The following is a 25883-nucleotide window of genomic DNA, read 5'->3' as shown; positions in this document are numbered from 1 at the left end:
GATAAGATTATTTGTATCCCCCATGTAAATTATTATAAATATTATATAATTTATACACTTATAAATGCTTACTTATAAATGTTTGTGTAAAATTCTTTGTACTTTAAATTCAATATGGCAAAAAATAAGAGAAATTTATTTAAAGATGCTGTTGAATGAATTGTCGTGAAATGAATGAGTGTTGCCATAGTATGAGTGAAATATTATTGTTTCTTCTTGCTTTGAGTGATATTTTATTTTAAATAATTATAAAGAGAAAAATTATACTAAAACTTTTGCCACTTATTTTTTTTTTCAATCGTGTGTCTCAAAGAGATAATACTGTTAAGCTAGATTCCAGTTTTTATTAAAGTTCCGACGATTAAGATTTGAATTTAAAGATGATTTGTTTAATTGATTTCGCATCTAATTGATATAGTTCTCGGGAAAATAATTCTTGTTCTGGAATTTTGAAGAGTTCTCTGAAATTCATTGCGAGATCTGTTAGAAATTCAAAGGAATTTGTTACGTTGTTTTAATTATCCTACAGCTGCTTTGGATTGTTATATAGCTAGGATAAATTGGAACCATTTATTCGGATCTTTAATGAATGGAAAATTTATCTAAGATAGGGACGGCTGCTTTGAATATTTTATTTATCCATTGCTTTAAGAAATTCCATCTGCTATATGAACTAAGTGAATGTTTTCATCAGCACAATAGTATGCTAATACCTTGTAACAAAACAATGATCCATGATCAGTGATAATGCTTGATTTCTTTGAAAAGTAAACAATGAACCATGATTAGTGATAATGTTTGATTTCTTTGAAAGTAAACAAGGATTCATGATTAGTGATAATGTTTGATTTCTTTTGAAAGTAAACAAGGATTCATGATTAGTGATAATGTTTGATTTCTTTTGAAAGTAAACAAGGATTCATGATTAGTGATAATGTTTGATTTCTTTTGAAAGTGAGCAATGATCCATGACCAGTGATAATGTTTGAATAGTTTGAAAGAAACAATGATAATGTAATTTGTTGGAAGTAGATAATGATCCATGATCGGTGTACTTAAAATTTATTAAAAAATTTGATTTTTGTTTCTAATTTTAGAAATGCATTTTAAGCATAATTGTTTTGATTTGTTTGATTTTGTTTTGATTGACGAAAAATGAATCTATTTAATAAATTTTTTGAACATTTAAATGCATGTGGTATTTACATAAAATTTTCTTAAAAAATACCAGATCGCGAATAACTGGTAACTGAAGTTTTGAATTTGTTCTGTTGACAGTGTATATTGTGTACTGTTTGTTCATATTGTTTGCAAAAGAAATATTAGTTAAGTGCTCAAAGTATTAATTATTCGTAGTATTTAGTTTTCTAACCGAGGAAATCGGTAGGAGCTATACATAAAATGAAACCAAAGTTCTATGCTGAAGAAGGGAGAAAAAAGGTACGAAGTTGAAAAGCCAGTAGAAAACTTATTTTTACAACTATATTTTTTAAAACATGACATCAGAGGATCCTTAAAATTTGTTTACTTTTACTAATCGCATTGGAATTGTTGAGAACATGCGGACTTTACCCAATGTTAAATATGAATAATATATGTTCCAAACTAGCAACACTACAACGGATATAAAACTGATTATACATATGGTTTTTGTCTTTTTAATATATCGCGCTGTTGTAATTTGATATAACTGAATGATTAAGAGTTTTCAAATAAGTCTTGTGGGCAAAATATTAGTTTTTTTAAATGAAAATTCCAAATAATTGGCGATATATATTGAAGAATTTTATTAAATTTAAAATTCTACTTTTTTTAATTCTAAAACATGGATATTCATTTTATGTTTAATATCGTATTTCTGTGATTGATTCCTCTCCAAAGTTATGCAATTATCCCAATTCGTGAAATGATATGGTGTAAAATTTGATACTTATAGAACTGCATTTGATTTTCAATTTTTTTTTCTGATTATTTCAGTAGTAAAAAATTGCAATTAATTGTCGCACTCCAATGAATGAAAATTTTTCCATTTTTTTCAACTTCAAAAGTAACACAAATTTTCAGATCTTTAGGTCGAGTCAACGTTAAAAAGAAATACGAACGCACTTTATTCGAACTTTATAAAAATTTATTTCCTCGCGTAGGCATAGGGGAAATATTTATCCTTTCACGAAATGTGAATTTCCAAATAATCTGAGCAACTTTGCTTAGTTTATAAAGGGGGAAAAAAGCGAACAGTTCGGAAAACATAATCAAGTGCAAAGTATAAAGGGGAAAAAAGAATTGAACAAATGTAAAAGCAGGTTTGAAAAATCGAATATTTTTATGATAAATAAAAGGATGAAATCGTCTGCATGCTGATCGATCTTGTGAATTCGAACAAGAATTCCTCGTGAAGGAAAATCTTTGAGATGAAAATTTTCAATGATGATTTTTTATTTTTATTACAAAACTGCTTTTTGTGAAATTGAAATTCTGTTTTCGAATTCCCACCTTTCTACTCTTGTTGCCAAGTTTTTGTGATGAAGATTCAAATCTCCGTATCGTGCGAAAAGTGCGTGTTTACGGGTCGTTTCTTCACATTGGCGCCTTTCCGGTAGTTCAGAAATTGGTTATAAATGGTTGGATCACACGATATCTTCTTTCATGATGTTTTTTCCTGCCAGAAGATTTTTTTTCTCTCAGTAAATCTTTTAGGAAAAAACTGGTAGAATAGAACGCAACTTTGAGACGACTAACATATTCTATGAACAATAAAATAAGACACAATTGAATTTAGTATTATATGAGAAAATGCTCATTTTGCTTATATTAAACGCATTTTTTGACTTAAATTTATCAACAAATAATTTTTTTGCTCACGATGGCAGTGAACACCCATTTTCTGACACCTAAACATTTTCAACCTTTTCATAAGAGATAATTAGGCCTAATGAAAATCCTGATTCTGTCTAATAACTCATTCATATATAATTAATGTTGCACGATGAAGTTTTTTAAAACTTCATAATATAACCCATACAGGAAACAAAAAATAATTACAGTTCACTCTCGAGTATCCGGCCTAATGCGGCGGAAGCACAAACCGGATAATGAAAAAAAGTCGGGGTTCTGTGAGCTTATTTCTTTGCCCACCAAAACAGAAGACAAAGTTTTTATACCAAATGTATTATGTAATACTTATTTTCTCATTTCTTGTTGAGTACTAAGCTCTGCATTTATCTCAAGCCATATCGAATATGAACGCGGCCGTGGCAACGTGTTAATTAAAAAAAGCAAATTCTATACTTCTAGATACTGCTCTGCACGTTTCAAGAATTTATTAGAGAAAAAGTAATTTTAGGATATAAACTGTTCACATTTTAACATAAATTCTGTAAAACCTAACTTAAATGCAGGAAACAAAAAAAAAAAAACAAACAAAAAAAAAAAACATTAAAGTGCGTCGTAGGCTTAATTATTAAGAAAACTGACTCAAACTGGTTTTATTTTTCACTGATAAATGATTACACAGATATGAAAAGTTTAACCTAAGATGAGTCAAAACTCAGTTTTTAGTTTTTGAAAAAGTCCTTAATGACTTAATAGACCTTCCTCATTTAATCATAAAATTAGACCGGATAGTAAGGAAGGTGATTGATTAGTCGCGAACCGGATACTCGAGAGTGTACTGTATAGGATAAAATAAACTGTTGGGATGATACAAAATAACGGATAATAAAAAATAAAATAAAATAAACATGACACACTTCTGATTGCGCTGTGCTACAAGTAACTTCGAATTCATTTGAATCAATTATAACTTTTGCCACGAGTCAGTTTTCGTAATCGAAGATTGTTTAAGAATAAGATTTTATAAGCTAAGTCAACAGACACATAAAATGCTAGAAGAAGAGGAAGCCGAGAAAGTCATGAACCTGGTTTATATAGGGACAATTTGTTGTCATAATATTCAGTCACACTAAATTGATAGAAACAACGTATTTGAAAACAAAGGATTTCAGAAGCTTCTGAATAGTGAATGTATGAACGGAATTCTTATTTCCTAAATAACAAAAATCTCTATTTAAAACGCTATTGTACGTGGCACAGAAATCGAGCCTATTACTAATTGTCGAATGGAAACAATCAAATATAAACAAAACATCCTCATATAACAACTAGCCGTCATTCAGATTGCTTCATTCATTAAACATTTTTATAGCTATATTGAATCGAGCAGTTTGCTTAGCTAATTAATGGTGCGGCAAAATATCATTAGACGCATTCTGGAGATAGTTCGTCATTTCACCAAAGAAAACATTCAAAATTTGTTCACCGATCATGGTCCCTGGAACCCAAAACCATCTTTCGTTCAAAAGTTTATATATATAATATGCGTATAACGCTTTGCCCATGTCATCTTGCGAAATGGATAAGTAGAGTAATATTGTTTGGATTTTAACTGGCTTGAATTATGCTGTTAGAAATGTAAAAATCTCGGACGAGTTCGTAAATGGCTCATCTAGTTCAAAGGGGCTGCAAATGTGGGGGGTTTGAAATTTTCATTTCTCTAATACTTTCTTAATATTGAAGATAGAAAAATAAATCCAACGAGCCAAATAAGTGCATCATTAAGACGAACAACTTTTTTTTTAAACTGCAGTATCGTATAATCTAGGGGCTGAAAAGGGATTTTCATGCACGAATTTTGACTGTTCCTAACATCAATAATGTATGTTGCCAGATAGTAACTCAGATGTAAAGGAATCTACCTTTGCCTTCCAGCTTGCCGAAAGGAATTTTTTTAATTCATGGTAATCAAGAAGGATTTACTTTTCAATTATTTTTAAGCAATGTCATCGAATTTTATAAGTCGCATATTTATGTGGATGAGAAAATTAAAAGAATATCGTCCGATTTTCTTAATTGCTAAAAACTATTTTGATCTAGTTATGTTTTAAATAAGGATTGCATCTTGTGGGATTCTTTTGCTTACTAGTATTTATTTGTAAACCCTTTGTAACCTTTTCCTCTAAATATATTGTATTATATGCACACTTTCATTTCATTTGACTTGTTTCATACTAAAGATACTTTGTTATCAAACTTTTTACTGAATTTCTCCTGGTCTAAAGAACATTATATCATTTTAATATTTTTAGAAATTAATTACCAGTTAATCAATAAATTGAATAAATTTTGATTCAAAACTAGTATCCCCATTTAATAGTAAATTTCAGGAAATTGGGATATCAGAATTTGATATTTATAATAGAAAAATATAAATGAAAGAATAAAAAGTAGGAAATAATTAAAATCTTAGTTTTTAATACATCATAAAAGTATCTTTTTATCGTTTCATTTATATTAATTTTCTAAATTAATTCACCTATGTCTTTTGAAATTATTGTTCTCTTTGCCAAATTGATTTTCACTATAGATATCAAGCCACTTGGGTCAAGCAATATATTATACATTTCTATATGAATTATTTCTCCAATGATATCATCACGTAGATGAAGTTAGCGTAGATAAATTGCGTGTTAACTAAAGTTAAAGATAACACTCGCAAATCCAACTCGTGACTTTATTCAAAGAATTAATCCTTACATCTGTATTTATCCACAAGATGAAATGATTGGAATCTTCCAGGTTTAGAAAGATACAGAAATCATAAGAACATTCTAGATAGAACAAACGAGGAATAACAGAAGGTAAATCAATAACAAAACAATTGTTAGGCAACTTGTCTGCAGTCAGATATGAATGAACTCGCGAACTTCCACTTTCAGTTCATAGTATTTTGCCAATGAGCCATTCAGTCTGCGTCAAGTTAGAACAAGTTTTGTTACAATATTTCAAGAAACAATTCACGACTAAAGTAAATCGAGGAGACGCATATACCGTAGCCGATTAATACTCTTGACTATTATCAAGTGCAATTATAAGAATTTCGTTTATTGAAACAAATGTAACAAATCATATTTCAAAGCAAAGGTCTGCGTTCTATTTCCAGTTTCGAAAAGTTTTAAAGCGCTTAAATGGAAGAAATAAATGTCTTGAGATTTTACTCAAGTTACCCGGTAAAATGCTTCTTCGATACAGAACTTATTCTGAAAATTCCACTAATGACTTTCTAATGAAACCACTAATGAGTTTGTCGGCGCCGATCAGTCGTTATGAAAGAACAGCTTTAACCAGATGGTACTGCAGGCTTATCTTAATGGGTAAAATTTCCTGACCTCTCACTTGTATTATACAGCGCTCTTTATATCTTTTATTTGGCTCATTTGTTTATTTCACTTATAAAAGAGTGAATGCAGAATCATGAGGATGAATAATAACTTCGCGTATATAGGATTAAATGACATGTCGAAGAGGATTTTTCCTCATTAAAGTGTATCGTATTCGGTGTCTGAAAGAATTCGTTACCATTCTTAGAAGAATCAATTTATGCAGATAATAGCTTAAGTCGTATCTGAGTTTGAAACAAATTGTTCTAATTGGTAGAAATCTTATACAGTTGTTGAAAATAATTAGTAAAATTATGGATAATGCTTTAAATCACATCTGTACTTGAAGCCATCTAGTCTCATTAGAAGGAATCGTATTCAGAATTTGAAAGAAGTCGGTGAATTTCTAAAAATGGGAAATTATAAATCAACTCTTATTCATATGTGAAAGCGATTTATTCTAACTGTTGCAATACACGAATAAATGAAAAAAAATAATTTTCATTTGTAGATTATAAGATTGTATTTGAAAATATTTATTTCAGTTGGTGGAAATTTTAGTCGGTTGTAAAAATAATTAGCGCCGTTCTAAAGATATTATATATAGATAAATTTTAATGACATTTGTACTTGAAACGATTTATCCTAATTAGCATGAATTATATTCAGAGATAGAAAGAAGTTGGTAACATTCTACAAATAAAAAATTTAAGTAAATATTAAATAAGATCATATTCATATTTTAAAATGATTTATTCTAGCTGATGGACACAATATTGAAAATAATTGAAATCAGTCTCTATTAGTAGACTTATTTAAACAATTTATATCGGACTGTGTTTAAAAGAATATATCTCCATTTTAGTCCTTGAAAAAAAAAGACTTAGTGAGAATACTAGATTTAATTCTAGACTCAAGTAATTTCTAAACTGTACATTAGTATTTCAGGTTTCAGATATTGGCATCACAACTACTGTATATAGATAAACCCCATAATCTCTTTAGTCCGACTCCTTTGCTGAGATGTTTCCAGGGGGGGGGGAGTATGTTTCCAAATAGGCACATTGGGCAGTTATCTAGACTGCTGAACTCCGGAGGGGGGGGGGTTCAACAGATGGATAGTTTAAAAATATTATTTATCTAGTTGTCAAATATATTTGCAAAAAACACAAACTTTACGAATTACATAAAATTAATGTATGGGTTTACTTTGAATGATCAAAATCATTATTAAATAAATTTAAAATAATTAGGAATACACTAATACGGAAATTCAATAATAACTTTCATGCATTGAAATACTAATTATACGTTTAAATGGTTGTGCCATATTCCAACAGACAGATGAACATTAAAAATTATGATTGCAGTTAAATTTTTTATATAATCATTATAATTAAATGCTTTTATTTGTAAGCAAGAAGAAATTAATGAATATATTCCCCAAAATTATTTTAAAAAAATAAATCGTTAAAATGGTGATAAAGTTAATGTGTTTAAAAGTGAAATAAAAATTTACAATTATTCAAAAAAGGGGCTTCATAATATGCATTGTTTGAGACCGCAAAATCCTTAAATCCCCCCCTGGGAATTTTGCCACACCACGCCTTAAGCCATTGATTGGCTGATTTGGTTTACATGTTCAATCAATTCAAATGCACCCAGTGTATAATTTTAATTTGCCGAGCACATAATTTTAATTTGAACAAATCATATTCTGTGGATGGAAGAATCAGTGATACCCTGAGGGCAAAGGTTTATGTGGAAATAGAATAAATTACACTCGAATTGTTTCCAGTGGATAGAATATCTGTCTTAATCATCCTGTTGCTTGTAAAATATAATATCGTTAAATGTTTTATACGTTGTTAGTTTGGTAAGGTAATTTAACATTATAAAATCTTTCAACCCTTAAAAATCGGGCTGATAATATGGTTGCTAAGCTGTTGTTCAAATTATGCGATTATTTCTTCTATTTTGAACACGAACTTAGTGAATTGTGTAAGCCGTGTTTATTTTCCATAGAAAACTCTCGATTTTCAGTGTTATACTTCTTCTGGGATGCCATGGAACATGTGCATTTCTTGATGTGCCATCAACAAGTGTGATGTATTATTCGACAAAAATAATTTTCCCACTTTAAAATTCAAAGTATGTTCTCACTGATACCGATTTTAATTCCGTTTTCTTTCATTTCTTCCATAATTTTAATAAACTTTAAATAAATGCAAAGCTTATATAATTATCTATGTCTCCCGAAGACGGCTGGATAAGTCATGTCGGTTCGATTTTACTAAATATAGCTTTTCATAATGGAAGAAAGTAGTATTTAAAATTATATTTGCATAACAATTTAGTTTGGTTAAATGTACTTCAAAGTGGCGAAATTAATTGGCGACAAAAATGGATGAAAATTGAATCGTTTGACAGATGAGTGAATTGGCGACAAAAATTGAATCATTGTGGCTGAAGACATCTGTTTTATTTCGGTACTTCTCTGAAATGGTGAGTACCACTTCAGATATATACCAAAAATAAAGAAAAAAAATACATAAAATGAGGGAAAAATTACAATGGAAATGGACGAAATGAAAATGGAAAACAATTTCATAAAGATACGAATCTAAAGTTTTTTCAAGCTACGTTGTTTTGTTCTAGAGCTTCGAATCTCTTTTAATATTTAATCGTACAATTTTAAAATATTTGCGCCCATTTATCCTGATAATATAATGTCATCTGGGTTTGAGTATTGCTTATTTTATTTCTATCCTGACGTCGTAATGGACGGCTGGTGCTGTAGATTATACAGAAAGATTGCCATTTTTTTTAAACTTCTTTTTGAAGACACAAAACTGCTTAAATCGATTTCAATGCGATTGGTAATGTTCACTGACTCCATTTGAATGGAAGAAACGTTCCGAGCTATTGCAAAACTGGAAAATTTCAATCTGTGTTTGTCAGGTGAAACCAAAATGGAGCAATAAAATTTTAGAGATCGGTGGAAATAATTTTATTTGTTCGTTTTTTTTATTCAATTGAGTTAGTTGTAAGCACATCTGAAACAGTTAAAGCTAGAATTTTTCTTGTGATAAACGTTAGGAGAGCAACAAATCTGATAAGATGAAAAAATAACCTTTTTACTTCATCACCTACATAGTATAATAGTAATCGTCAAGAAATTCGAACATGAGATTTTGACAAATCATCACGTTTTAGACTTCTCTGAGTTCGAAAAACACATTTTGGAAAAATGTCCACCTGTTTGTGATAAAGAGAACTCATAAACGCTTTGAGCTAGATGGTTGAATTTTGGCATACGGTCTTTATACCAAATTTGCAGATTTCTATCAAATTTTGTGAAAAATCCGTAGCAGAGGAAGTTCGTCTGCCCGGCTGTTCGAATATAAATGAACATAACTATAAAATGAAGAGAACCAGATAGATAAAATTCAGTGCACAGATTTGGCATCTATAATATAGACAACTGTTAAATTTTGAGCTAAATCTAAAAAAGAATTGATCATTTCTCAATCTACGTTCAAAAGGATGTAAAAGCGTTAATTCAAAAACGGAATGACTAAAATTTTTCAAATATGGTACGCAATTTTGTGAATACAGTTAGTTCTGTATCAAATTTTTGTTTCAATCGGTTGGAAAAAGCTTGTCTAAAACACAAACTCGATTTTTAAATACTAATAACTGCATGCCAGAAATGAATCGCCAAATAACTCGCCAAGGATTATACGATAGAATCGGTAAAAATGCTATATGCACGCCAAATTTGGATTAGTAATATTAACGTCTCGTTTTAAAGCAACAGTAAGTCTATTTTGAGGTGGAACTCGTCATTTTGAACCATGATCAGATAAAGAGAACGACGCCTTAGTTGGCGCCCCACTCTCCATAGAACACCAGCAGGAGGACGTCGGTCTGGACGGATTTAACGTGCGCCAGATCCGCTTACACGGCGGTTCTTCAGTGGAAACTAGTCGCGAACCTGAAACCCTCCGGTTCCTAGACCTTACCACCAGGCCACCGCGGACTCCATATTCATGCCAAAGGTTAATATTTCGGGACTATTGTACGTCGACACCATTCAAGGCGTTCTCTATGATGTCACATTTATTAGAGTATGCTAAAAAGTTTTGTGGAGACAAATGCTGTTGGTTTAACAAGAGCTTTAAAAAACTTTTAAAAGCATTGATTAATTAAAAAAAATTCATTTTTCTTTTATAAATGATTATAGATTTTTAGATAAAATTTGCTCGGTTAGCTGACACAAAATGAATTTGTGAATATCTCATTGAAATCACTGTTGTGCGAGGTTTTTCTTTCTACACATTTTAATGGGTTTGCTTGACGTTGTAGATGTGTTACATGCAAAGATGTTGTATATGATCGAATCTGATTTTGTGCAGCATATAGGGACCGCATAAAAGAATTGCATAAAGCAAAAATCTACAAACTTCATAAATATATACAACAAATAATTTTTTACAACACATTAAAGATTTTTTTTTTTATTCGGTGGATAAGTACCGCAAAATAAGTCTGCTTTATAAAATATGTCAAAGACTGGCGAAATAGCAAGAAAGTGCTTTTCAAGCAAAATAATTAAATTTCGCATGGACTGATTTTTACAAAAAAAATAATAATAATAATTTCTCGTTTTAAATACGGATAATTTTTCAAAACGTACTTTATTTGATACTGCTTGTCGTAGTCTAAAAGTTCATCTTCTTGTAATAACTTGTTCAAATTCGTTTGCGTTACTTGAAGATATTAGAGTTGATTCCTTTTTGGCTTATTTTATTCTATTTTGGAATTTAGGAATAACTGAGGAACGCAATATGTCTATACATTGTATACCATACACATTATACTAGCGTATCTATGTACACTTATAGACAATGTTAGAAAGGAAATATAAAGTCGATAACGTTGGCATTGATATTTCACATAAAAAATCGCATTGAAAAGAACCGCACAAAAGCAGGTTTGTTTATAATTCAACATAAATAAGTTACTTTTTGATGAAAAGTCGGCGATTGGTGATTTTAAATTTTTCAAGAGAAATTGCCGTAATTGTTTTTCAAAATTCTTAAATTCTTTTTTTAGACATCGGAATAAGTTGACGTGTCAAAAAATCTTCAATTATTAGCTCACTTATGTCTTTATAAAAGGAAATTATTAATAGCGTAAATTTTGACACGCCTTTTGAGCGGAGAAATTAATTGAAAAGCGCCTTCTAAAGTTATTTAAATATTTTATCACTTCTATGAGTGAAAGAAATCGATAAATTGCAGAAAGATAAAAAAAAAAAAAAAGGCTTCTTGGAAAAATTATTTGTGACGGTATCTATATGATTGAAGAGAAGCTACACTTTTCATAATAAATTCAAATTCTGTTTTTTATCCCTTTTCTTTTATGACATAGGAAAAAAAGGATTTTTTTTCCAAATTTAATGCTTCAGTAAGAATTCTTTTCATCATGTATTTAATTTAAAAAAAATTAATTTTCATTTTTTTAAGCTTAATACAGAGAAGTTCTCATATTTCACTCGGAAAAAAACCTTCATTATCGGAATATGTTTCGCTTTGGCTTTGAATTTAGCATTAAAATCTTTATAAAACTTCAGGCATGTTTTTTTTTATAGATTGCATTCTGTAAATAGTATTTCAATTCAGTATTATTTTGAACAAAACAAAGATTAAATTTCTGCTTTATTGTAAGCTAATGAAATTTTTTGATCACTGTAAATAATTAATAAGGCCTTTTTAACTTGTTAAAGTTTTAAGACACATTTCCTATTTTATCAACCTTATAATAACTAATATAAAGATGTATAAAATTAATAAGATATAAATGTAATTGAAATAAATTATAAATTAATCTCTTGGTCTTAATTAGGTTTCCATGTGATTTTGCGAACTGAATTTTACCTGCAAATTTCAATTTTTAATGGATTAGACACAATTTTTAATTTTTAGCACATTTTGTAATTAACTGATTGCAGCATTAAAAGCAATCGTTTTATCTTTTGAAGTAATTTATATTTGATCATATATTTTGAATTAATAATTCTTTAATTAAATTTTTAATCATGTTTATTTTTTTTATAAATTACTAAAACAAGAAAAATTTTAATATCGTTTTCTATATACGTTGAGTGTTTCTTTTGCTTTAACTTTATTAAAGTTAATTTAACCAATTTAAACTGTGTGAATTTTTGAATTTATAATATATTTAATAAATTCACTTTTTTGTAAGAAAATTAATAACTATATATATTTGCGTTTGAAAAATAGTTACATGCGAAATAACACAGCAGATAGTATTATGCGAGTTAAGATTTTCATTCCAATTTATAGAACCTTCGCTTTTAATATGTCAACATGTTTATTTGAAGTTAAAGATTATAATTCGATAGTCCCCATTTTTGTCTACTAAGAAGCTTCAAAATAACTTTTTTCTAGTAAGGAAATTTGGATGAAATGTCAACTAATGCTGCATAAAATGTTAAATAATAAATATAAGAGCACTTGTCACACATTTTAGCTTCTTACATTTTTCGATGACATTTATAATATGGTTCTTATGCCATATGATATTAAATATTTCTGTTATTTTCTATATATATATATATATATATATATATATATATATATATATAACGCTAAAGTAAATGGCACAGAAATCGAGCTTATTACTAATTGATGAATGGCAACAGTCAAATGTAAACGCAACATCATACGAATTTCGGATTGCTTTATTCATTGAACATTTTTATAGCTGTATTGAATCAAATGCTTCGCTTTGTCAATTAATGGAGTTGTAAAATGTTATTAAAAATGATCCGGAGTTAGTTCGCCATGTCACCAAAGATGATATTCAGTCAGAGGAAAGAAGATATAAAAAAAATCAAGATATAGGCTTCAAACAAAAGGTTCAACCATGAGCAAAGGTAGGTGTAACCGTTGTCAGATAAGTAATCGTGGTAAAACTTAAAATTAATGTCAGGTTTTCGCCAAGCACATCAAAATCGTGCTACTTTTCCAAAAACTCTCAAAGTCTGCAAACTTGAGTGCATACCAGAAATGCTAACAAACGGCTTTTAAAATTGCAATAAATAATTGCCACAATTATATTTGGCGAGAAATCGTTCCAAAATATTTCAATTTTGGCGCCTGTATCTTAATATTAAGTCTAGTTGTAATCGTGATGACTTGCTTAAGGAAATTGATACTCATATCTTTTAAAACAATTATCTTATAAAAATGCTTTTTGTATTATCTTAAGACTAAAAAAAAAAATTACCTTTTTAATTATACAAATTTTATTTTCGTACAATTTTTCTCTTAACTTTGATAATATTTTGAATTCAGTTTGATACACTATCTCAAACCTTGTTTTTAAATGATATGATGGAATTCAAACTCTCCGTTAAAACATTCCAGCACATGCTTCTACCAATTATTAAATCAGTAATAGGGTTTTCACTTTCGCTTCAATTTCGCAATATTTTTGAAATATTTTTAAAGGTGAAATATTTTTTAAAGAAATGCATTCCATTTTAATAATTAATCCAAAACCCAATCATCTAGGCAAACAAACTGGTCGCCAAAGGCGGCTAGTATTTAGGAAAAAAATATTTAAAGATAGAAATATTTATGCGTGGCAATTTCAATTTAGTCTTTTTTCAAGTACTTACAATATATGGAAGTGCACACAAAATTTAGTTGCGATTTTTTAAAATGGTGATGAAGTCAGTGAATTCTGAGTTCTAATTTTAGAATTTAAGATTGAATTCTAGAATCCCCTGTACCTACTCGACCAAGGCATACCAAGTCATCCGATAACCAACGTTTGCTGTAGTAGCAATCTATTTTCGGCTTTCTTTCAGTCATTGTCAAATTTTTGCAGATTAGACAGCGTAAGATTCCACATTTCAGTCCAAAAAATATTTAATATTTATTTTTTATTTAGTAAGATATCAATACCGTAGATTATTAATTACTTTTTTTATTGATTTCTTTTCAGATGGAAAGGATCGTGGAACGGATGCAAGATGAACAAAATGGCGTTCCCGTCAAAACTGTCAAGAGTTTCATGTCCAAGATTCCCAGTGTTTTCACAGGTAAGAAGCTTTTCATAATTGGAAGAAAATTATTTGGTTTGGCATTTCGAAAACAGCTACTTAATTTATGCAAATCCAAATTGCCTTGAACACGTTCATCGTATATTTAAAAGTAATTTACATATTAGAACAGAAATATGCTTTCAGTACCACTCATAAATATTCTGCAGTAAAAGTCTATACTGAAAAAGAAAAATACTTGTTTTACTGCGTCTTTTCCTCCTAAAGTAGTGCTACACGTTTCTAATAACTACTTTCGACGTCGGACGCAAGATAATTTATAGCATCGCATGGCGGATTTCGAATTACTAACTTTACAGGCCAAATTTCATAACGGTGGAAGATTCCGTCAGGTCATTAGGCATTTATATTCGAGTTAAAAGAAATCTTGAATGTTCGAAATCGGCCAAATTTGTAGATTTATATCAAATTTTGAGTGTAATCCATTTACAGGAAGTCTGTGTGCTTGTGTGCAAATGAGCACTATCGTGATGGATAAGATTTGGTATACAAATTTAGAATCTAAAATGCAGATTCGTATTAATTAAACTAAATTCATAAAAGAATTGAGTCTTTTTGTGTGTGTGTTTTCGAAATATATATAAAAAAAAACTATGACTTAGATATATGAAATTTAGAATGTGATCTCTTTTCAAAAATTATAGTTTTGCATCCCATTTTGGATTCAGTGGGTTAAAAGTTTACAAAACGCTCATTCGGCTTTCTTCATCGCAATATGAAACACATTTTCTCGAATGCGAGACTCTGAAAATAAAAATCTGAGCACTCCTGGTATTCATAGCTTTGTTGAAGGTCTACAGTTTTATGCTGGAAGATAACACCTTTATTAGAGGGTCTTAAGTTTCTGGGAGGCCATATTTGATGGCTATTTTCTCAAATCAATCTGGTGATCAAACTAGCTTTAACACTTTTGAACTCCTTTGACGAGTTTGATTCTTGAACGAGTTTGTCGCGTCTTTTTGAAGATTGAGTCCTTTCCACATTCTAATTAGATAATGATTATTATAAGAACCATGTAGTAGCAAACCCCCCTACATTAATTTTTAGGGATTTGAACAAACATTAAATAATTTTTTAGCTTCCTAAACGCTAAAAAAATTCTTACTCACCTATGTAGAATTATCCATCTCATTTCTTTTTGGAGTGACAACGAATAAATCGGTTCCAGAAAATAATGGTTTTGGGCAAGCCATATATGATTAATATAGTGTTTTTGAAGCCATTTTACACTTTAAATTAAGCTGAACTTTTTAGATGGATTATTGGTTTAACTAAATGTTTGATATACGATGTAATGTCCTGATCTAGACTGATCAAATAACGAAGCAGAATTTCCAGACAATTCTTTATTTTACATATATAAAGAACAACTTGTTCTAATCTTGGTTAAATAAATAGCTATTTACCCCTGTAGTAGAAGATAAACAGTCAAAATCGAAGGTTTTTCTTGGAACTCAGTTCTCCATGTCAACATGACCACTCCAGGGGTAGTTTCTCCGACTCCGAACTCTTGGACGTTGTCCAACCGTCTTCTGCAATTCGTTTCTTCTCTTTTTTTCTCTAAAAAAATTCTCCGCGCTTTATTTCGGCGACAATCTCCGCCTCTTAATTTACATTGGTCATTTGCTCTCTCCTTCGCCCCATCGGGGTTTCAGCCATATTCTCTCAGAGGCGCCAGTGGGTCGTGGGAAGGTCCTTTCGCAATGAGAAACATCTAGCATCCAGATGTTTGAACACCCCTTTCTCTTTGAAGTTACTATCAATACCTCTGGGACGAGGAATTCCATATGTGGTCTTTCATTGTAGTCGTTAATGAACAGATGCGAAATCATCCAGGTGAAAAGATCCACCATCTGGCTATCTCGAGGAGTTTAGTAAGTAACAGCGACGACACAATGAATCAGTACAACACAATGTCTTATCAGTACTGGGAAACGGGAAATGTTACAACGAAGACAGACTGAAGGAAAATGAAGTATATTTTTTCCAGATTTTAAAGAAAATTGAAGGAAGTATTTATTGTATGCCAAATAAATATTCGAATTACTGCTTATTTTCGGTTATCGAGTTCTTGATAATTCTGTCTTATTTTAAGCCTTTTTAATGAATGTATTTAGACATTCATTTCAATTCCTTATATGGCAAAGGTAAAATGTTCAGTGCGCAATGACATTACAAATAAAATATTATAAAAACTAGACCACACCTATATTTTATCGAATTATCAATTAAAAAAAACAAAGGCTTAAACTTCTAAATGCATAAGAAGTTAATGTGACTTTTACATGCTTCGCCACGATCATGTATTAGCATAATCGATGCGAAATTCGTGCAAAAGAAATATCTTGGGAATTCTTTATGAATATTTTGCTCAACCTGATTTAAATTCTTTTTTTTATAATGTATAAAAAATTGCCCAAGGTCATATACCTGAAATGATCTTCGAATCTGGAATTTTTGTCACTTATGTGTGTACAACTATTTAAGCATACTGGATAAACCATTAGGCGATTTTTATTCAATTACGGGGTTTGAAGCAATTGAATTTTGAAGGACTAAGTATAGTTCCAAATTAGAACCGTGACAACCGTGTCAACAAAATTTTTAATAGTAATATAGAATATAGTATATAATTGAAAATTTATGAATGATTCAGCATATGTACATATGAAAGTAAAACATATTTTTCTTTAATTTTTTTGTTCTGAAAAGCACTTTAATTCAGTTCATTCACTTTTGGAGGAAAAAATAAAAAGGAGGTGAAATAAATATTTTCCTACTTCCTTCTATTAAGATTGCTAATATCCAAATCATTGAATAAAATTAACAAATAAGTCATTAATATTTTATTTGAAACATCTTTATTAAAATATTTCCTTACTCTTTCCAAAAATGGTGAAGTCGATTATATTATATTGCACTAAATTGATTAAAAAATGGTGACACTTTGTAGGATTAACAACCGAAAATGAGGCAGTCAAGCATGAATTACTAATTTTGCTACATTTTAAGAATGTTTACATAGTTGATATTTTATGCATACCTGTTCATATAGTTGATTTATTGTAGGGAATAAATTACAAATTCCGTTGTTAAATATACACCAACAAATTAAGATAAATCTTGTCTCAATTACATAGAGAGAAATACTAACCACTTTTTTAATACTTTTATTAATTAATAATACCTTACCATATTTAATTTTTTAATGTATCATCAAATTATTATAATCGCAGATCATTAATTCTTATATGATGAAATATTTTCTCCTATAATTTTTACAACTTCTGTTTATTAATTTACTAATAATTTTTTTCAAAATTTCTATTACTTTATATCTATATTAAGAATAATTCTTAATCTTAATACTTTGTTTTATCTTCCAACATATGTTCAATAATTCTGTTGCATTCTGTTAATCCTAAGCTTTTGTACAAAATTCGATTCACTTCAGTTTCCTTCGCGTAATTTTTCGTTTGCTATCTAATTCTACATCGATTTTAAAATTACTTTGATCTGGTTCCATACACTTGGTTATTCTTTTACATTTTATCAAATACTTTATGCATTTTAAAAAGTGGTTTAGTCCATTCTGTATATTCAAAAGTTCTTTTATTTTTTATCGAATTTTTTCACCCATTTTTACATTTGCTTAAAATTATTCTTTAGACTCAATTATTCTTTAATACTCTATTATTTTAATTCTTAATTTTTATTTTTGTTTGCTCACATTTTTTATTTGATTAATATAATATGTACACGTGATATATTTGCAATCCACAATTTTTTAGATTCTTTTGAATTCTGTATCCTTTTTTAAACTAATTGAATTCCATTCTTTGCATTCTGTTATTCGTGTACTATTTATCGAATTTTGCTTCTATTGTAAAACTGATTTTTTATTTCGGTTTTTCTTTCATTAGCTATTATTTTTAAGTTTATTTTTAAATAATTCCAATCGTATTCCATAAATTCACTTATTTTACAAAACTCTATCTTTTTAAAATATTAATGGTTAATACATTTTTTCTTTAATTTGCCATTTAATTTTGCATTTAAAAAATGAATTCTATTCATTCATTGTTTTATTCATATCCTAGCAAATTCTATTTACTTAATTTTTTACTCACTTCTACGGAACGCAATATTATTTCAATGCTAATTCAATCTATTTTTATTCATTCAATAATTCGTTGACTTTCAAATTTTAAATTTATTTTAATCCTGGTTTAATACAATTCCATGCGCGCAATAATTCTTTCAACTATATCCGAATCTTTTATTAAAAGTTTGTTTCACAGTCTCACAAAACACTAGAAGAAAAGAGCTTGTGTGATGGAATTTGATATTCTATGCCACTGCCACTTTCATACCACCCCTACTCTGTCGTTATGCAAACGACCACTCACTGGAATTCTTACGATAAAGTGAATAAAGGCTCTCATCACTCCATCAAGACCCTCGAGAACACCCCGGGAAAAGAATTCGTATCTTCCAATTGCACGAAGGATGGACTGCGGAAGGAAATTTCGAACGCTTTCCATCGACCGCCTCTCTCTAAGGCAGACGATTAACTGATTTTTTTTTCCCGTTTCCTCCATGGCACGCAGAGCGATGATTTGAAAATGAGCAAACGATATTTTCCCGGACTTTTTCTCTTTGTTCGCTGGCCGCGAATCAAAGAGAATTTGTTGTAGACTATTCTATTCGCTCTCTGTGTTGCCATTTATTAATGAAAACTTTGCTTGGGTGCATTAGTATATTAAATCTCGTGAAACCTCGTTAGCTGGAGTGAATTGACCTAACCATTATTCGTTTCAGAGTAATTTGAGAAATATGAGTAGCTCAGCAGCGGACAAAATGCATTAACAATTTTTGGAAATTGTCATTCCTGACGTTTCATAAATAGCTGCTCATTTTAACATATAATGTTTCATTTCGTATTTTAACCAGTTTTTATGACAAAATAGCTTGTGTATAAAAGAAAGACTTTATATTTTACATCAAGACGACATATATCTACGAACACTAAAAAAAAAAAAAAAAACCAACGTGAACAAGAAAACGAAGCAACTAGTATTAGATTGCATTAATAGAATTCTGTAAGAACACAAAGAAAAGTTAAACCTTGTAAGATACCTCAAGATGTTCTAGCAAAGTTCATTTTTATAACAAATCGTTTAATAAAAATTTTTGATGTTAAAAGTTTGTTTTCATCAGAGCTATCTGGGCTTAAAAGTCTAACGATAAATTATTGTTTTGAAAATGCAACATGTAGCTAGTATTAAATTTTACAGGAATTTAGCTTTTATATTTTCTTTAGTTTTGTTTATTATTAAATGAAGAATAGAAAGGGAAAACATTTTATTTGCGGAAGTTATCTTAGGAAAAAGAAAGAAAAAGCTTAAAATTAGGAAAAAATTTCTTCAATAAAATGTTTTAAAATGTTTACACTGTTAAAAAATTTTTTAACGCTAATTTATTTTATGTTTCTAAAGACGTAATGTGCCATTAACACAGCACGCACTTTCTGAATCTTTGGTATTGTGAAGTTTAGTTCACTACTTTAATATTTTCAGAATTTAATTGTTTCTTAACCGATGAATTTAATCAAATTTAGTTTCTATATCCATGGCTTGACATCGAGTTTCTTTGAAAAGAAATTGATCTCAAGATTCTGTTACGTTTATAATTAATCGTAAACTAATGACTGAAAGGTATAAAATAATTCAACTAAAGAATTGTCTTTTAATGTACTAATAAAAGTGTTTTTATAAAATATATTTTTAAAAAACTTGCTTGAATAGGAAGTAAGCAAAATGAAAATACTGGGATTGTTAAAAAACATTCGACCTCGAGATTGTGACGAATTTTCATGTTTTATCCATGTTTTAATAATCCTGAATCCAAAAAATGTATTTTTAGAATTATGTCGGTCTTCGAACATAACATCAAAAAGCTTTTTTTAGATAGATAAAATTTGGTATGTAGTTTTAACATATATATGCCAAATTTTGTACGAACTAGTCTATCTGAAATGTATGCCTCTCTCCATGCATGTGAACTCAAAAACGCTAAAAGCTAGATAGGTGAAATTTTGTATTTAGCGTTATCTTTAAATATGTAGTTGTGTATTAAATTTTGGACCAAATCCGTTTAACAGATGACCATCTGTTAAATAAGTGAATGTGCGATTTTTAAAATTGCAGGTCTTAAATAATGAATTTTTTTATGCATTCGAAAGATCAAAATTGTAGATCTGAATCCAAATTTGGTTACAGAAACGAAAAGTATTACTTTGAGATTAGGTAGTAATTTTGAGCGAAAAGTAGGCAAAGGATGGAAATGCATAATATTTATTAAAAATGCTACAATAAAAAATATCTAAAACGAAACGAATTTTACATAATATTTTGTGTAGTTTTAGTAAAATATTTACTTGCAGATGTACCTTTGAAGAAGCAAACATATATATTAGATTCAAATCGGTATCTTCAAATTGTTTGTTCTTTAGAGTAAATCGTGCGAATTACAAATAGTACTATTTTAACAAAGTAATTTTTAAAGGCTGGACTTCTGTAAATTTCTTAATGCCGTATGCATGAATCGGAAATGTTCCTAATACTTTATTCGGAAATAATAAACTTCTATTCTCCCAAAACTACAAAATGTGGCACTAAATTACTTATTGATTTTCTGATGTCCTCAAAGAAAGAGTTTGTCAAAATTTTAATTAATAAAAATAAAATAAAATATTTTAAATTCTTCTTTAATATTTTCTGATCATATACTATCTATAACTTACATAATTGCACATGCAGTAACTGAAATTGTTCCTAACACTCTATCGGGCAAACAAGCAATTTCTATTCTCCTAAAACTACAAAATTTGGCACGCAATTACTTATTGACTTGTTGATGTTCACAAACAAAAGACTAGTCAAAATTTTAATTAAAATAGAATATTTAAATTCTTCTTTAATATTTTCGAAGCATATGAATTGTTCTGATGAAAAAAACCTAAAAAAATGCTATATTACAATGTTCCAAATCCTCTTTATATACGCTGGTATTCTGGTTTTATTTCAAAGATATTAACTTTAATTACCTTAGAAATGAATTTATTATCCGTAAATCATGATATACAGAATGAATGTTAAAATGTTGTTTAACATTCAGTATTTTTTTCTGTATAATATAATTTGCTCCTTGATCGTTTTAATTCGGAAAATGTACAGAAAAAAAGGCGAATCTTGACTAAGCAAATAAAAAAAAACACGTCCTAAATTAATAATTATTCTTCGAACACATTCATTTAAAGTAATCATGTTTTAAAATATTAAACAAATCTAAAACTTATTATTTAGAAGCATCATTCATTTCTATATTGCAGTACAATTGCACAATAAAAACTAAGCGAATACAAGAATTTCTTACAAGTAACTATAAAGGATAACACATAACATTCTATCTTGCAGAAACACTTTTGTAAAGAAAACTCTAAAAACAAGATTTTGGCCGTAGAATTGCAGGCTTATAAATTTGAAAAACTTAACAAAAATCTAATGTGCATATAAATTCTGGTCATTTAACTATATGAATGAAATTTTTCGCCAGGCAAAGAGCTGATGTGGCTTGGCAGTTTTAATTCAAGGGTTCTGGTTTATGTGCTATTTTTGTTATTTGATCATGGCGGAAAATTACGAGTACTACTCTGTACTACGAGTACTGATACTCTGTAATCAGTGTTCTACACTTATTTATAGCTTCGAAGTGGTGGGACGAATTTAAATGAAGTTTGAAGAAAAAAGAATTACAAACTGAGATCTTGATGATAAATTTATTTTCGATTAAAGTCTTAAAATCCTCAGATTAAATTTAAAAACAAACTTAAAAGAATAATTTTGAGCATGAATTTCGTTGTTTAGAAGAGAATTAAAGTTATTTTTACCGAAATTATTGCACAATAGGATTGCGTACAATCCATCTCCATGCTTTTGTAATGAAGTGATCTTTTTACTTTTAAATCATGACGTATCCATTTCGCAACTTGTTTGGGATGTGATCTATGTTGCAACTGAGATACAAGGGAAAATCTCTACAATCTGTTTTGATTAAAAGACTCTTCGAAAAGAAGATTAAGCAGCTTATTGCGAGTGTCTTCCCAGCTCAAAAATCGAACAATAAAGATTCGTTGTTTATTCTCTGGTAAGAAATTTTTTTTGACAACGCCAGATGGTATAGATTAGGTTTCTTTGGAGACAAAGTCTGATTGGCAGATTACAGAAATATGATTTCTAGAATCTTTATCTTCTTATGATAGTTATTCGATATGCGGTTTGAAGTTTGAGTTTTCGTGTCGAGTAAATAAAAATACTTTTCTGCTTTGTTCGTCCAGTCACTACCAAAAACGTTCTTAAACTTTGGGACTTAATGGACATATTTATTGTGATAAACAGATTTGCAATTAAGCATCTAATGGCGACTGGCTTCTAGTCTCAGAAAACAGTTATTGCGTTGTTTTCCCTTCTACTTAGAATAAAATCATTAGAAAATGACCTGCATGAAATGCAAGGAAAAGTTAATGAACTAGAGTAAGTTTCCTCGAAATTTTCTTGCATATTATCTAATGAATATCCCACCTCTCCCTGTATTAATTAAATCGTGGACTTTGGGAATGACCGTGAGAGCAATGAATGTCTAAACTTACATTTTCAAAATCCCACAAATGTGAGTTGTGAATTTCGTAGTTTTTTTAAAACTGGTACTTCTGCATTAGTTAGATGAAATTGGCTATAATCGATCTTTGGCTTGAATCTAAATTTTTCTTCAACTGAATCTTAGGTTATTATTTTTTTTGGCGATTAAATGCTTGTATGCTGTAATACACAAATACCAGAAAATCGAATATGTATCTTTGGCATCTTTTTCCGATCGCTTAAAACTAAATTTTACTTAAAGCTGAAATTTCTGTAAATATTAATACTTAATATCATTTAAAACGCTTTTTATTTGAGTTACTGCATTTAAATACATAAGAAAGTATAAACCGACAAATTGTCAGCCTTTTGATGGAGTTGATTCCCAATTTGATACCGAGTTTAATTAGATGCAAAACCTGTATCAAATTTTTATCTATCTAGCTCTTATCGTATTCATTTGTATCGAAGAGATACAGGCAGACATCCTTAGCATCGATTTTGTTTAAAATTTGACATAAATCTACAAATTGAGTTGTAGTTCTATGTACCAAAATTTCATCCGTCTTGGTCAAAGTTTCTTAATTATAGATAGACCGACCGACTGATAGAAGGATAGGCAGACTTAATGCCAAAAATTTGCTTTTATGACTTGTGGAAGTCTGAAACGTATAGATACGTCAAAATCTCTACTCTGAATTTTTTGATTCGAAGTTTTATATTTTGTATGCAAGAGAGTAAGAAAAATGTCCATAGGTTCCCAAAATTTATTCAGGCTGAGTATTAGTTTTCCATTGCACACTATGTAACATACCAACAAATATTTTTAATCAAGCCTGGATAGCATTTGTAAGTTACGTCGTGCTTCCACAACATTAAAAAATCGTTTAGAACTCTCTAAAAACATACTGTTAGAACTAGAGCTCATAAATTTAGTTCGTAGTTATTTCTTGGGTAGTTGGGGTTCATTAAGAAAGTGTTTACAAAATTTTTCTCAGAATTTTTATTAATTTAAAATTAATAAAATTAATGTAATAGTTTTGCAGCATACTGTTGCATCAAAAATTGTCATGCCAATTTCAATTTTAAATAAAATGAATTCTTTATAACAATTTAATAACTTAAAAAAGTAGTGTTCTCAATTTTATTTTAGTACAATTTTAATAAATTTTAGAAAATATTTTCGAGCATATTTTGCAACATCACATTTCAGTGTTTTATCAAATTACTAGATTTGTAGTCACGCTCATTGAGATGATATTAAATACATTTTTGCATGCAGGATTCGCACAATGAATCGTGTCGAAATTATTACTTTGTTAAGGTTTTCGGGCCGGGTCCGAATCTCCAATATTATTTTTCGAACTGAGAGAGGGAGGTTTGGAACACGACCTCTAAATTTCGAAGCGTTACGGTGTTTCGGACTTGGTTTGAATATCCAGTATTTTTCGAAGTGAGGCAAGTTCAAGTGAAACACGAACCTAACAAAATTTCGAGGTCGAATTCGCTGACTCCACTATTTCATCATATTCAAGAGAGTAATGCTCTGAATACCTGTATAAAATCAATGGCAAAGCAAGTGTAAGTAGCACCTGGGACAAAATGATTTTTTCACTCCTGTCCCACTCATTATCACTATTTAGCTAGATTGAAGTATGGCTATTTCTTTCTCTGTTTCACCTGGTGATTAAAAACGGGCATAAGCACACTGAAATTCCATTTCGTTTCTATAGCGCTCCCTATGATTGGTCCACTAGGGGTATGTATACTTCCTTCCTGAATGTCTATAAAAATTGGCATAAACGCCAATAAATGGAATTTCGTTTCGTTCCTATGGCGCTCTATAAGATTAGCATCCGAGGGGATGTACACTTGCCTTTGGTTGATGATTCTCTTTAAAAATTGGCATGAGCACACTGGAATTGCTTTTGTTTACATGGTGCCCTCCCCCCCCCGCTGGTTGCTATGCTTCTATATAGGATATACGTCCAGATTTATTTCGTTGAATCCTATTTGAGAAAAATGAAGGCTTAGGCAACTTAGCTGCAAGTGTGTTCCAAACACCAGAAATGAAACGAAGCGCTGATGTGTTGTTTACATTCTGCTGGGAACATAATTTAAAGGACGGGATATCGATCTACAGTGATGGGGGATGGTGCAGAGGGGTGGTGTGTCGCCGCCTGTAGTTATAAATAGCCTGACCGCTCCTTTCGTTTGGCGGCAGAAGAGGATATTTTCTTCTAAAAAAACTTTTTTCCTTTTTTTTTTCCCCCCCATCCCTGGTCGTTGTTTTGAACGCGATAACGAGTTTAGGGAAAGAATGCTGGGGTTAGCCGATGGATGTAGGTTTATTGTTAACTGAGTTTTTTCTACACTGGAAGGTTCGTTGTAAAGAATTGCTATTGAAGTGGTTAAGCAGCAAGAGGAAGATTTTTATATTTTTATACTGATAGCGAATGATGATTTACTGTGGAAATAAAGAATTTAACGCATTTTTAAGCTCATTCCTTTTTTTTAAAGGGAGATTAACTTTTGAAAGGATAAAGATACCATGTTTCGCGTCGACAACGATACAGTGTTGGAATGAATCCAAATGCTGTGTTGATCCTTGGCATGAAAGTATGTGTTCTGCTGTCTGTAAAGTTCCTTGATAAGATCTTGGATTAGTTTGGTAAAAGGAAGTTGGTGGTAATGTTCTGGCTTCGAGAGTGCAGGGCTCCAGGTTCGAAACCCTAAGGTACCAAAGATCTGATATGCCTTTGTCTAAAGAACATATTAACACAGAGCATCATATTTATTGAACAATAATTT

At 30.0% G+C, this 25883-nt stretch overlaps 1 protein-coding gene across 2 annotated transcripts in view; it reads left to right on the top strand.

Moving 5' to 3' along the window:
- Positions 1–25883, top strand: part of LOC129976562 (regulator of G-protein signaling 7-like) — a 339884-nt gene that overhangs the window by 84322 nt on the left and 229679 nt on the right. For both annotated transcript variants that reach the window (XM_056090192.1, XM_056090191.1), the window contains exon 2: positions 14256–14352. In XM_056090192.1, coding sequence (XP_055946167.1) covers positions 14256–14352 — 97 coding nt within the window. The remainder of the gene's footprint in view (positions 1–14255; positions 14353–25883) is intronic.

The sequence above is a fragment of the Argiope bruennichi genome, chromosome 7 (assembly GCF_947563725.1).
Source record: "Argiope bruennichi chromosome 7, qqArgBrue1.1, whole genome shotgun sequence".
NCBI lineage: Eukaryota > Metazoa > Arthropoda > Arachnida > Araneae > Araneidae > Argiope > Argiope bruennichi.
The sequence above is the reverse complement of the archived record's forward strand: the minus strand, read 5'-3'. Positions and strand labels throughout refer to the sequence as shown.